The following is a 13,915-nucleotide window of genomic DNA, read 5'->3' on the forward strand; positions in this document are numbered from 1 at the left end:
CCATAATCTTTGAAGGTAATTTCTGGGTTTTTTTTTCCCTCCTTGATATTAGGATGGCACGGCTTCTGTAAAAATTTCCCCACATGTTCCAGGAAAATGTATTACCAGAATGATAGGAAGAGTATAGTTTACATCATTTGTAAAGCATGAGAGGTCTGAAGTCAGACGGAGTTGAAATTATTAGCTCTGAGATCGTAGCCAATTACTTAACATCTCTCAGTCTTAAGTTTTGCTCTGTAAAATGAGGCGAACTCTGCTTCATAAGGTTAAGTGATTAAATGAATTTATGTATATTTAAAATGTATACATATGTGTATATCCCTTAGCATACAGTAACTGGCGTATTGTAAGCACTCAATTAATGTTAGATATTGCTAATAATATAAAGCATTTTTATAATTTGCAGAATACTTTCAGATAAACTAACACTAAGTTACAATTCCCACATTTTCTGCAGAACAAAACTCAAAATATGTACTGGGGAGGAGGGTATAGCTCAAGCAGTAGAGCGCATGCTCAGCATGCACAAGGTCCTGGGTTCAATCCCCAGTACCTCCTCCAAATATAAATAAATAAACCCAATTACCTCCCCTTCATAAAAAAAAAAAACCAAGAGAAAATATTCATGGGAAATAAATATAAGTCATGTAATGCAATGCTTTGCACATAAAAGGCACTCAGAAATTGTTAGCTGTTAGTGATAAATATTTCCATAGGGGATTTTGAAATATATTGGGTGACAAATTTGTACTACCATTTTGTTTGCTTCCTGGCTCTCCTGTCTGTCCCTAGAGAGGGTGATAGAAGGGGAAACAGATGAAATTCAGACTGGTCATCTTCTCTTTGTCGTTAGCTCTGATGGGAAGGTGGAGGGGGAAGGATAATGTTAAAGGCCGAGCTGAGGCTTTAATTTATCAGTGGATTTCAATTATCAACATAATCTCAATTCTCCATTGCCGTGAAGCCCTAAAAATTGACTACTGCTCTCTCAGTAGCCAGTCTGTGTCTATTTTTAATTTCCCTCCTCTGGTCAAATCTCTCTGCCGAAGGTAATAAAAGATTTAGATTTAGAAAGCGACTTAGCATTTGGAATGAGATAGAGGCTATAAATAGGCATGTCAATGAACTAGGTTCGTTCTTGGAGCCTCAGCGTCAGAGGCATATGTTCCCGTCTGATCTGCATACTGATGCAGGCAGGCTTCTAGGGGTCTCTAGACAGGTGTGCGTGCGTGTTCCTGCACATGTGAACTTGAATACATGCATGGAACATGGATGAGCTTGCTACTGAGAACAGAATTCTGAGGGGTAACTGGTATGTTTCTCAGTGGCAGAGTGATCCCTGTAGACCAGGTTGGTAGCCTTCCTCCGACAATTACTACGGAGAAATCAGGATAAAACGTTACTCCCAGATAGTCAACCCCTAGGCTGTGGGTCAGTGGTGTAGCTTACATGCTGATTCTGTGACATTACTGACCAGCCTGTGAGAACTTGTCAGGACTGAGGGTCCACGATGATGTTCTAATCTGCCGAGCGTGGAGGTCGCCTTGGCAACTCGTTTCCTAAGCAGTCAGGCTGCCATTCCCGGTCTTTGGGATGTCATCACCTATCGATTACAGCTGCTAAACGTCCAGCCCATTCTTCAGGCCCAGGTTAAATACTTCTTTTTCTGTGAAGCCATCCTTGATCACACACTGCCTTGAACTGGATGTGTTGGGTGCCTGTTTTGTTTCTCTATGATCGGGACATTTCATAGACAAAAGACAATGTCATTTCTCTTTGTTACCCCGGCATCACCCAGGCTGGTAACAGGAGTGCCACTCATATTCCTTGAACAATTGTGTGCGCCTGGTTACTTCCCTCTGGGTGCCAACTCTTTTGTCAGTGTTCCTGTTAGTTTGTAGTACCCAGAATCTGATGCATCCTGGATAAGGTGTTTGATTAAGGAGGTCAGTATTCCTGAATATCTTACGATATGCAATAATACACAGTTTGATACTAACAGACCTGTCAAGATCTTGTTAACAGTTTTGCTGTGATTTCAGATTCTCAGTGATAATGAAAGAATATGAATAATTTATTATGTTTTAGCAGATTAGTTATGAAATTGGCCTAAAGGCAAAACAACGACCAAGATGACCTTCTGGGAGATTCTAGATTACCAATTACAGAGGATCTAGATTACAGGGGTTTTGTAATTCAGTAAATTACTGGCCAAGAACAAAGGCTAATAACTAAATCAAAAGGACGCGGAGGTTTCTTCTGCTGACTCCTCGTCCCTCTACACCGCCTGGATGGATTCTTGTTTCTTCTCTCTTTGCCTTTCGTTACTGACTCTCTGCAGACAATATTTTACAACATCCGAGGGACTAATTTGTTTCATTAAAAATTCTGCTGTGAAAATAAGTTTTTTTGGTCTTAGACAAAGTAAACATCCATTCAGTTGGAAAAAGTTAAACCAGTGACCTTAAGTTATTTTTAAAAAAGCGTATGTTTCTATTTCTTTAATGAAGCTCCTCTCAAATGCCTGACCATGTTTCCACGTTTTCCACGGCCTTCGGAAACTAAATGCATACGGTTTGAAATTTAGCATATAACCACAATGGCAGCAAAGTGCTTATCAAGCTTAAATCTGTGGCAGTCTATAATTCTTTTGTCAGTTTTAATCCTTTTTACTAGTAATACAAGATCTATATTCAAGGTCAGGCACGGCTAATCCTCTCTAAGTAAATGCTGCCCCCTTATGGATTAAAATATCCACAGATAGCAAAGAAATGCTCTAGACGTGTGGGCCAGTTCCTTTCAGTTCTATGAAAGAGCCCTTCTGTGATCTATAAAAGTAATGTTACAGGGGAACAAAAGTAGACCATTTGTACAAATTGTATAAGCTGATTGATGCTGACACAATCAATTGACAGTTAACAGTATACATCGGTATCCTACTTCGTATACTAAGACAGTGCCTGGACTAAAGCAGGCACACGATAAATATTTCATAGAATGTTCTAGTTAGAAAGAACATGAAATACTGAGCTCAACATCCACATGTAAGGATCCCTTTCGCAGCTCCTGTCATAACCCCTACCTGAGTGAGTCCACTAACAGGAAATTCACTAAATGATGCAACTCATTCTCCTATGAGGCAGGGGGCTGTCAGAAAGTCTTATCAACATATTAAGCCCAAATGGAATAAATCCTCTGTAAGAGAATCATGTTGTTTCAGAACTGGAAAGAGGTGTTGGAGCTCTCTCAGCTTACCATTTTATGGTTGACTCTGTTACGCCACTGGGACCTAATTCTACTCTCTGTAACAACACCCAATAAACCTATTATTTGTTTTGCAGGGTTTTAAATGTTGGAAGGTAACTACCATCTTACCCCTTAGTCTTCCATCCTCCTAACTTTTCACCCTTAATTGTGTCAACTATTCCTCCCATGACATGTTTTTTAGATTCCATCGTCCCCTAGTTACAACCCTGGATGCCAACACTTTTCGTCAATGCCCCTCTCATGCGCAGCTTCTAGAACTGAACACACGTGTTCTGATGGGCTTGTTTGACTAGGCTAGAGGACAAGGAAGTGGTTGTTCCCCCTGTTTGGGACATCAAACCTCTTTTAATGCAGCCCAGACTCCATGGGCTTTTTCAGCAGGTTTTCACGCTACTAGTCAGTATAAATCTTGTCCCTCCCAGGTCCTGTGGGTCTTTCCCACCCTCCACTGGTGTCGAGCTATAACTTCTAACAATTGTCTCTATTAAATTTCATCTTGCTTTTGGCTCAGCTAGCAAGATAATTATATATCTGACGTGGGTCCACTCAGATTAGGTCTGCTACCTAGCTGTGTACCATCCATAGTTAATAAACATGATCTCTGTGTTTCCAACCAATTTCAAGGCAAAGGCAATGAACTTTGGTATGGCAAAGAGAATAGAATAACAATTCTATTGTTATTGGAGGTTGGTGCCTGTCCCCCCAATGCCACCCATCAGCTGTGGCCTTGACTGGGTGATGTTCAGTTTTCTCTTCTCTGAAACAGAGCTAATAACATTAGCTCATAGGGCTCATGTGAGATAATGTGTTTGACTAGGCTGAGTTAATTGTTATTTGCTAAATAAATGTAAAGTGTTATTAATCATTAGCTTTCAGATGGTTTGAGGAGGGAGGAGAAACTTTTATCATCTTCTGTATTCCCTGTATACCTGGCAGATGAAGAGCTCCATACAATTTTTTAATGTGGATAAATACACACGAAGTACATAGTGAGAGTTTTTCACAGAGGGGAAGGGAGGTGAGATCATCATTTTTAATCAGCCTGTGTTTAGCCTGGAAACTTTAGCTAACATCTATCAGCACAAAGCTCTCCCTTTTCCCCTGTCCTCTCCTTCTTCTAGCCCTGCTCCCTCCCTCGCATGCCCCCTCCTTCCACTCCCCCTCTTACTTCCTACTCCATCTTCCTCATCCCACCTTCCCCCTTCTCCTCTAAAACCAACCCTCAAGCTGGGAGGCAGGAGGAAGCAGGAAGCTCACCGTCCCCCAGACCGAAGCCCAAGGCTCAGGCTGCCACCTTGGTCCTTGCACCCACACCACTAATTTCAGGATTATAGGAACAAATATTCACCTCCTGAGGGGAAAAAAATAACAAGGCACCGCACCAATTCCCAGATGTCTGACATTCCACTGAGAACCACAGCTGCCTGCCTTCAGCTCCAGGCTCTCTCTAAATATCAAATAGACGTTTGTCTTTGAGAAGACAGTAAAATGAATCAGTCACTTAGCAGCTCAGAGTGAATCTGGTTTTCCTTTCCTGAAGACCTCGTAAAGAGAGCTGACTGGAGAGATTCTGGGACTGGGATGGATGTGAGGCTGGGAAGGCAAAATAGAGAGAAAAGAAACTTCCCTGGTTCCCAGCGGGGGCGCCCGAGGGGGCTGGCAGAGAGGACAGGGGCTACCTTCTGCTCAAGCTACCCCCTCCTCCAGGACGGCTTCCTGCCTTCCCTCAGGTCTGCGCAGGAAGAGCCTTGCTGTCTTTCTAGAACCCCATCGTAACTCTGTCACTCATCGGAGTCTTCCTTTAACCACTCTTGTCAGAAATGATTGATCCTCCATACAATACTATTAATTTTCCTAGGTGTGATCATGATGTTGAAACGTATCAGCAGAAAAAATACATGTACACACATGGAGAGAGAGCAAATGTGGCCAAATATTAACAGTTGCCCAGCAAAATGACGTTCAAACTCCTCACAATTCAGCTTCACCTCCTCAGCACGTTCTTCTGGTTTTCCTCATCTTTCAAAGTACCATGTGTAAATTATTAATCACCACTGGTTGAGTATGTACTGTATACCCTGTGCCAGTGGCAGACCCTTTACAGACGTCATATGTAATCCTTACACTAATCTTTCATGGTTGATGTTTTTATACTCATTTTACAGAGAAAGAAAAATGACTCAGAGCGGTCAGGGAATTAATTTGTCGTAGGGCCACTTAAGTCCACATCTGGCTCCAAACTCATACTCTTTCTGTTGCATCCTACTCTATCTTGAATTATATACAGTGTTCCAGAAACGATCTGGAAGATACTTACCTGTGTGTACACACACACACACACACACTCTAATGAATTTTATATATATTAGTGTAGAAACCAGGAGGCCTTTTGATGAGCCATTTCTCTCTAAGCCTCAATTTCTTGATCTATAAAGTAAGTTTATTTTAAAATTTCCAAAATCCCTTTTATTTTTCTGAATGACATTCGATGCCTTTGATTCTCCTGAGGCTTTCTTGAATATTCCATGTAAAGGGAAACACAAAATTCTCCTCCGACTCAGGGGAGTAAACAGGTCCGTTGCAAGGAATGTATCCCCACTCCTGTGTGCCATCACCAGCTGCTTTACCTCCGTGTCTTATTTAATTCCCACTTTGCAGATGAGAACACTGAGGCTTGGAGAGGGTGGTTCTCCCAAGCTCGCAAGGGTCCTTTGCTAAATGCCTGAGTTGTACGCAGAGGCTTCAGCTTAGGGGGAGCCCGTGGCTTCCCTGACTGCATTTGCACATGGAGGCATCCTCACCACTACCACCTTCCCACACCTCTCCCCACCACTGAACGCCACCAGAGTCCCAGACACACAGTGGAGATGATCCCTTTACTTAGAGTTCTGTCACCAACCAGCTTTGTGACTTGACATGTCAATTCTCCAGACTGCAGTTAAATTTTGATGACCCCTAAGGTCTTTCTCAGCGAAGATGACTCTTTCAATTCCCGGGGAACTAAAGGCTGGCCCCTAGGTGTCTGGATTCCTGCTGACCCCAGGGACAGACCCGTGCTCAGCAGTCCCCATGAACACTGCAGAGCCTGGGGGTTGTACGCAGAGCCCAGGCTCTTGTCTGCGTAGATTGTAAAACAGGGGTATATACAGGTTAAAGAGCAGAGAAGGACGTGAGAAATGCAGGGATCCTGAGGAACTGAGGTTCAGGGAGGAACAGAGGTGCATGCGCCCTGATCTTGAGGCTCCCTGCCTTGGTAAAGTCATTTATATTCACCGAGTGGCCCCGTCCCTGCACTGCTTTATTTAATTCTGGGTATGGTATAAATAGGCTTGGCGCTGTGGCATAGCACACCACCCACCACCAAGTTCCTTTCCTTTTGGGATATCAAACAAATCTGAGCCTTTGATTCCCTCTAGTGGCTCAAATCCGCAACGTTCATTCATAACTGATTCTTTGCATTTATTCGATGTAGAGGAAATGTGTGCATCAGATTGGTGCTGGGTCCTCTAGCCTTGCTGGGGCTGTGGGACCCTGGCTTCATTTGCGCATTGCTGTGTCCAGTGGAAGGTGACTGGGGTGGAAGCCAGAGGTCCTCCTTACAGGCTCTGCTCAGTACAGTGCAAGCCGGCTCCTTTCCCTGCTGCTCTGTTGCTGCTTTATGGAGGCTGAGGAAAGATGGGTTTTTACATGTTATTTCTGCCACTAAATGAGTTTTTGGACCTTGGGCCGACTCCTTTTATCCCCAGACCTGAGTTTGCTCATTAGTAAAATCAGTGCATGGGTTTGATTCAGATAAATCCAACAGGTATTTTTTGAGTACCTGCAGTGTGTGAGAGCCGGCCTGAGTGCTTCGGGCATACGGTGCTGAATGGAGCTTAATCTCAAGGAGCTTATGAGCTAATGGGAGAACCAGACATCCAGGAAGCCACATAAAACAAAGGGCCCACGGTGGGGCAGGTATAGCTCAGTGGCAAAGTGCGTGTTTGGCATGCGTGAGGTCCTGGATTCAATCCCCAGTAACTCCATTTAAAAAAAAATTGTTTTTAAGGTATTATATCTACTTTTTAAAATTTTTAAAAAAGGGCACAGCAGCATAGCATGGCTGTCTGAGTGTGAGCTTCGCAGTGAGACAGATCTGGGTGGAGCCCTGCCCTGCTTCTTCCTAGCTGTGTGATACTGGGCAAGTTGCTAACCCGCTCTTTACATTTCCTCAGTAGACTTGGGTAATAATCCTTTCTGCACAGAGTTGATGCTCAGCGTAGAGACACCACTGGAAGTGCCCACGGCACAGAAATAACAGAAACCTTCCTGAGAACATCAGTGAGCCCCCACGATGGGCTTATCCTGTGGGTTCTGAGCCCTTTCTTAGGCTCAGCAGACTCCTAGTCTCCTTTCTTTGCCACCAGCTTGGGAACCCACCTGCTGCTTCTCTCAGAGCCTCTGAGGGCTCTAACCCTGAAGGAGAATCACAATCTCCCCTGCTCCCTCCTTCCTTGTTTCTCTCCCCTGTAGGTAAGAAGCTGGCCCTTTTCCTTCCCACTGATTGGCTGCTAATCAGTTTTGGGAAATGAACAGGGAATAAGAGAGGGAGTTTGTGGGCTTCTGTTAGTCACGATCCATCCTTGGTCCTCAGTGCTTAAAGCCCTTCTGAAGTGACAGAGTGAGTTCTCTGCAGGAGACAGGGCTGCACACAAACCCTGGCCCTTGGAGCTGTTCCAGCTTAGAGGCTGTATGATCCTGTTACATTGTGAATGGCTTGAAAGAGACCATTTTTCACACTGAGCTTCTTATTACTGTGTAAGGAGGTGGAGGAGGATCAGGGCTAAAGAACACCTTGAATGCCAGACACGTCGTACCGAGAATCAGGTGAGGTACCATCATACCAATTCATCAGTCATCAATACTGTAGATTTCATAGTCAGGGACTGAAAGAGATCAACAGGAAGAAGAGAAGGTGAACTTAGAATCTAAAGTTGCTGGGAGAAGATGAAAGTTAGAGGTAAAGAAAGCCAAAAGTGGGACTGAATCCCTGTTGGCCAAAGAAATATTGGATGTATGAAGGGACAGGATCCAAATGTGGTAACTCGGATTTTTGCTTTGGATAGAAAGTGCTGCTTCCTATTTTGAAGCCATATGATATGAAACTACAGAGAATGACGCCAGAAGTTGGGGGGATGAGAGAACGTGTGTTCCTAACGGAAGCAGGAAGTGCCTGTAAGAGCCCACTTGTTCCTGGAGGCACTGCCGCGTTGACTCATAGTTCGGTGAGGATAGCTTGTCTTTAAGAAGGATCTGAGGAGTGAACTGGTATCTGGAGCCTGTCCTGGGAGGATGCCAACCCCTGTCTCCCCTGTGGTTTCCGTCCTTTTGGAAACCTTTGCTAGTCAGAGAGCAAAAGGTCAAAAGACACAGTTGTTGACCTGAGTGATTTCATTGTTCACAAAACCCCAGTCAGGTAGGAAAGAGAGGTATTAGTAAGAGTGTAATCTGGGGCGCGTTAAGGAAGAGATGATGGATTCAGTTAGTGGAGGATCCAGTGTGAGACCTGGCACTTGCGGTACTTCTGGTCTAGGATTCTTCCAGTACCTTTGCCCACAGAAACATCCAATAATTATTAGTTGTAACATTTTCTTCCCACACGTTGCCATCCAGTTTCTGCATCACTCATCAGAGGTTTTCCTCTTCCAGTTTCCTACTGTGTTGGAACTTTGGGGACTCACACTGAGATCAAGAGAGTGGCAGAGGAAAAGGTCACTTTGCCCTGTCACCATCAGCTGGGGCTCCCAGAAAAAGACACGCTGGATATCGAATGGCTGCTCACCGATACTGACGGGAACCAGAAAGTGGTGAGTGTGCACCGGCCAGAGTCCCGCCATCTCTCTTCTCGTCCCCTATGCCTCCCCTAGTCCCCCAGTCTCTCTCGTTGTGTCAGAAAGGGACAGACCTGCTCTTCCATCTGGCTTATTGCTGACAGACTCCAGACACAAAAGCATAAACCAGAAAGGTAGTGGGTGGTGAGGATAAGAGAGTCTGCGTTCCTTGGCCAAGCAAGAGAGCCATCTCTCCTTTGCCCAAGGAGGGAACTTGAACTAGTAGTGTCTTTCCTCTGAAGGGGACTGAGATGCAGCAGCTTGATTGCCTAGTCCTGTGGGCCAGAACTATATAGCCTGCTCCTCTTCCTCCTCTGAAACCATCACCACCTGCCAATGCTTAAGCATTGCATGGTCATGACTTCTGTGTAATATGATGAAGAACATACGATACAGAGGAACAAGTACAGGACATGAACAGAAATGCTGAACACATGTATAACTGGTTGGCAAAGGAACTGATACTGATTCTAGAGGTGGAGAGTAAAGGAGCTGGCCCTGGGTCTCCGTGCTCAGGTTCAGCAGGACCACCATGACGGTCTGTTGGTTTCTGTGAGCTTCTGGCCGTGTGAACAGAACTTGGATCGCCCTGCTCCTGATGACCCCCTGGGCTAGCCTTGATCAGCCAGTGAGAACTGAGGGGCCTACCGTTACTGTCCTTTCTGCCTCGGCTGCACGCAGCCCCTGTGCCTTTCCTCAACCTATACTTTCTCTTCTCACTCCCTTTAACCACTGACTTATTTTTAAAATCTCTTTATTGAAAGAGGGGAAAAAAAAAAAAGACCTACACAAGATTGCTTTGGCAGTTTGGGGTCTTTTATGGTCCCATATAAATTTTGGAATTGTTTGTTCTAGTTCTGTGGAAAATGTCGTGAGTATCTTGACAGGGGTTGCGTTGGATCTGCAGACTGCTTTGGGTAGATGGCCATTTTGATAATGTTGATTCTTCCAATCCAAGGGCACAAGATATCTTTCCAATTCTTTGTATCATCTTCAATTTCCTTCGTCAGTGTTTTACAGTTTTCAGAGTACAGGTAACCCCCGTGGTGAAGGTTATTTCTAGGTATTTTGTTGTTTTCGATGCAATGGAAACGTTTATGCCAGTTACACAATTCTGGTTTTTGAATTGAAAAGAAAAAAAAAAGTGAACGAAGGGCCGCAAATGGCAAAATATCCTTCTTTCTTATGGGTGAATTGTATTCCATTACATCTATATGCTGCCTCTTTATGCATTCATCTACTGATGTGCACTTAGGATGCTTCCGTATCTTGGCAGTTATAAAGAATGTTGCTGTTAATATCGGGATGTATGTATCTTTTTGAATTATTTTGTGGTTGGCTTTATTCCTTTAATAACTATAGAAGTTTAAAAAGTTTTAAACTATATTAGTTTAAAAAGCTAGAGCTCTAAACGTTCTTAGAAACAATGAACAGTACATATATGTAAACTTAAAAAATATGTGCAGAAAAAAAAATCTTTTTTGAAAGTTTCATGATTAAAAAAAAAAATCTATAACCGAGGGAAGGTGACTTTAAACTTTCCTTCTTCTTCAGAACTTTCTTCTTTTTCTACTACAAAGTGAAAAGTTGCCCTCTCCTCTCCTCTGTCTGTACCACTAATTTCATTAGAGGGTTTGTGCGGAAGGACGTGCAGGTTTTTGCTGAAAATAAAATTCAGGCTCACTGTTGGTGCTGAACTTGCTCCAGCGGTGGCCTGCATCACCTTGTTATTTTGATACCATTTGTCATTTTGTTCTCATAGTTCATCACCCCGCGACTCACCCTGTTCTCTCTAGAGCATGGTCACCTTAACCTCAGCGTGTTTATTCCAGCCACTTTGTAATCATTCCTAGACATGATACTCTCAGCTCTGAATGAAGTAAATAAGAGCCCAGGTTCTTCTAATAAAAACCTAAGAATGATGCCACTCATCTAACTTTTACCCGAGTGTTTCATTTAAACTAAAGAAAAAAAGAGCTGCTTGGTTATGTAGCCAAGTGGACCTAAGGGCTGATTAAAGAAGGCCACTGATACAGCTTCGGTAGCTCTTTGATAAGCAGTCACAGTTCCCTGCTTTTATCTTCAGTTAATGCCCTGATGTAAGGACTGTCATTTAGTCAGTCATTCAGATGATGTGAATTTATTTGGCACTTACTCTATGCCACGGTAGGCGCTGAGGTGTAATAGCGAACAAAATATCAGAGTCCCTGCCATTTTGGAGCTTACTGTGGAATGACATTCAATAATCAAAAAAAAATTTAAGTACAAAGCAATAAGTCTTAGCTACATGCTGGGCACAGATCTGTTTGGCACATATTATCTCATTTAACTTAATCCTCATAACTAGAATTATTAGTGCCATTTTACAAATAAGAACCCGAGGCACGTGCACATACACATACAAGGTTAGAAATTGCTTAAAGTCACCCATTTTTGACATTAAGCACTGTGGCATCAATACCTGGGCTATTAACCACTAGCTGCATTACCTTTATAAATAACTTGAAATCAGAAAATGTGCTATATACAGAAATAAGAAGAGGATGGGGAGAACAGTATTCCAGACAGACCTAATTGTGCAAAGACCCTGATGCTGGGAAAAATTTGCCGCTATTGGAATTTCTAAAAGATCAAGAATCAATTTAGTTAAATTTAATAAATATTGGATTCCCACGATACACACTCTCTCTTTTATAAAGGAGCTCCTAGAACAGATACATACCACAACAGAGATACGCAGAGTATTCTAGATGAAAACAAAGGAAAAGCCACTGGCCAAGAAGAGTTGGAGGAGGGGCGAGGTCAAGGTGTGCTTCTTGTAAGAAGGCATGGTTGACCTTCACGTTGCCAGAAGGCCCTGCCCTGAGGAGCTCACAAGCTGGGAACTCCTAAGCAGCTGGTCTGGGTGGAGTGCCAGTGGGAACCTGTGCAGGCTGCAGGACCTGAAATTGAAAGGTCTTGCCTACCTACTAGGGAGCTTAGAATTTTTCCTAGAATGTCATGGCGTTCTTGAAGGATTTTCAGAGAGAAAAGGGCATCTTTGCATTGTAGAGTGATCACTCTGGCACTGTGTGGCACACTGATCTATGTGTGGCACGCTGTTTTAAGGGGGACTTGTGTGAAAAAGCAAGATCAGTTGAACAGTTTCAGGCTTAAACGCCAGTTGTGGGTAGCTGGCATAACAAACAGTGGGTAAAGTTGCCAAAGCTTGTTAATTGCCAGGGTGCCTGGAGCAAGAGTGAGAGGGACCGAGAACGAAAATACAGGAAGGGTCGGAACAGATGTGGTGTCTAAACAAAGACCTGGATCCCAGGGTTAGCTCTGCGTTTCAGTCTGAACAGAAACATTTTCACCCCTTTTGTCTCAGATGTGCAGATATGCAGGGAACATTTAGGGGTAGGTATGAAGCCCCAGGAATATTTGAATTTCAGCCTAGACAGCGTGGCCATTAGAACTCGAGAGCTTTCTTCCTGGTTCTAGAGATGGAAACAGAATCTCCAAAGTAAGAGTGAACAGCTCCTCCAAGGTGAGTCATGAACACACAACAGAAATCTTTCCCCTCTATTTTCCAGAAAATATGGAGAAATCAGGACATAGATGTTCCAGTTCCCATGCTAACCCTCTTGGCCACTCTTTCGCCTCTTCCCTTCCTCTTTGGCTTTGAGCAGGAAAAATCTGAACCTAAAACATAGAGTGAGGGGTCTCCATCCATCTCCTTCAAGGCAGTTTCACGATTGCTACACAGGGCATGGCATGTGGAGCAACTGCCAGGAAGTTGAGCGGATCCATCTGTTCCATCCTAACAAATTGTCCTGCCTTCTCTCCCTAAAAATGCATCCGGAGCAGGTCCACCAGGAATGTCGTAAGACAGGCAGCCCCACAACAGCTGTGATTCATATATTTAATTTCTTGTTTGTTTGCAAAAGGATTAAATTTAGGTGCATTGTTCCCCCATTGCACCCAGATTGATCAACGGCTTTGTCTCAGCACTATGTTCCCTAGAGTTAAAGACAGAGTAGAACAGAGAGACACACAAGCAGCTGAGATTCAACGTAGATCTGAAAAAAAAATTAGCCAAATTGCACAGCTGTAACTAAGCCCCAATCCATGTCAGAAGTGTTGTGAAAATCTCATGTTTAATAAGGGTTATTTAATTATATAAAGATTATCTTGGAGTTGAAGAATCTCCGCTTTCCAAAGATGTTAAATACTTACCTGTAGTTGTCGCTTTTTCCTTCGTAAGATATTAGGACAGGATTTGGGGGAACAGGAGGGAAAAGCAATACACCAGGGAAGCCTGTAGACACAGAAGGTGACCCTCAAGCTTGATCTTGAGGTCTGAGTTGCTACTGTTGAGGTGAAAACAAAAGAAGGAGAGGCAGTTCAGAAGGGGGAAGACTGTGTGATCTAAGACAAAGACACATCAGAGGGCGCTGTTCAGAATCACGGGCCTCGAGTTTGGGGGACTAGGCTATTCAGAGATGAGAGGGCAGGGGCCAAAGAAGAGGCGTGGTCCCGCATTCAGAGCATCAGACTGCAGACCACAGGGTGCGCTGGTGATGAGAAACAATGGAGGCTTTTAGCCAGGCGAGCTTTGCTGTACAAATGGATGGAACGGTGAATATTGTGGGGTAATGGGATGGACAGTTTTGGAAACCTACTGGGCTTTCTTGAACCCAGAATCAGTCTAATAAAAGTGATCCTGAGCACTTACTATCTCATTCCCACAAAAATGCTATGAAGTAGCTTATCCGCATTTGACCAGTGAGGACCTTAAG

General features: G+C 43.7%; 1 protein-coding gene across 3 annotated transcripts in view; it reads left to right on the forward strand.

Moving 5' to 3' along the window:
• Positions 1-13,915, forward strand: part of CLMP (CXADR like membrane protein) — a 77,977-nt gene that overhangs the window by 50,249 nt on the left and 13,813 nt on the right. For all 3 annotated transcript variants that reach the window (XM_072954046.1, XM_015244077.3, XM_072954047.1), the window contains one exon: positions 8,956-9,113. In XM_072954046.1, the coding sequence (XP_072810147.1) occupies positions 8,956-9,113 (158 nt within the window). The remainder of the gene's footprint in view (positions 1-8,955; positions 9,114-13,915) is intronic.

This window comes from Vicugna pacos, chromosome 33, assembly GCF_048564905.1.
Source record: "Vicugna pacos chromosome 33, VicPac4, whole genome shotgun sequence".
Classification (NCBI taxonomy): domain Eukaryota; kingdom Metazoa; phylum Chordata; class Mammalia; order Artiodactyla; family Camelidae; genus Vicugna; species Vicugna pacos.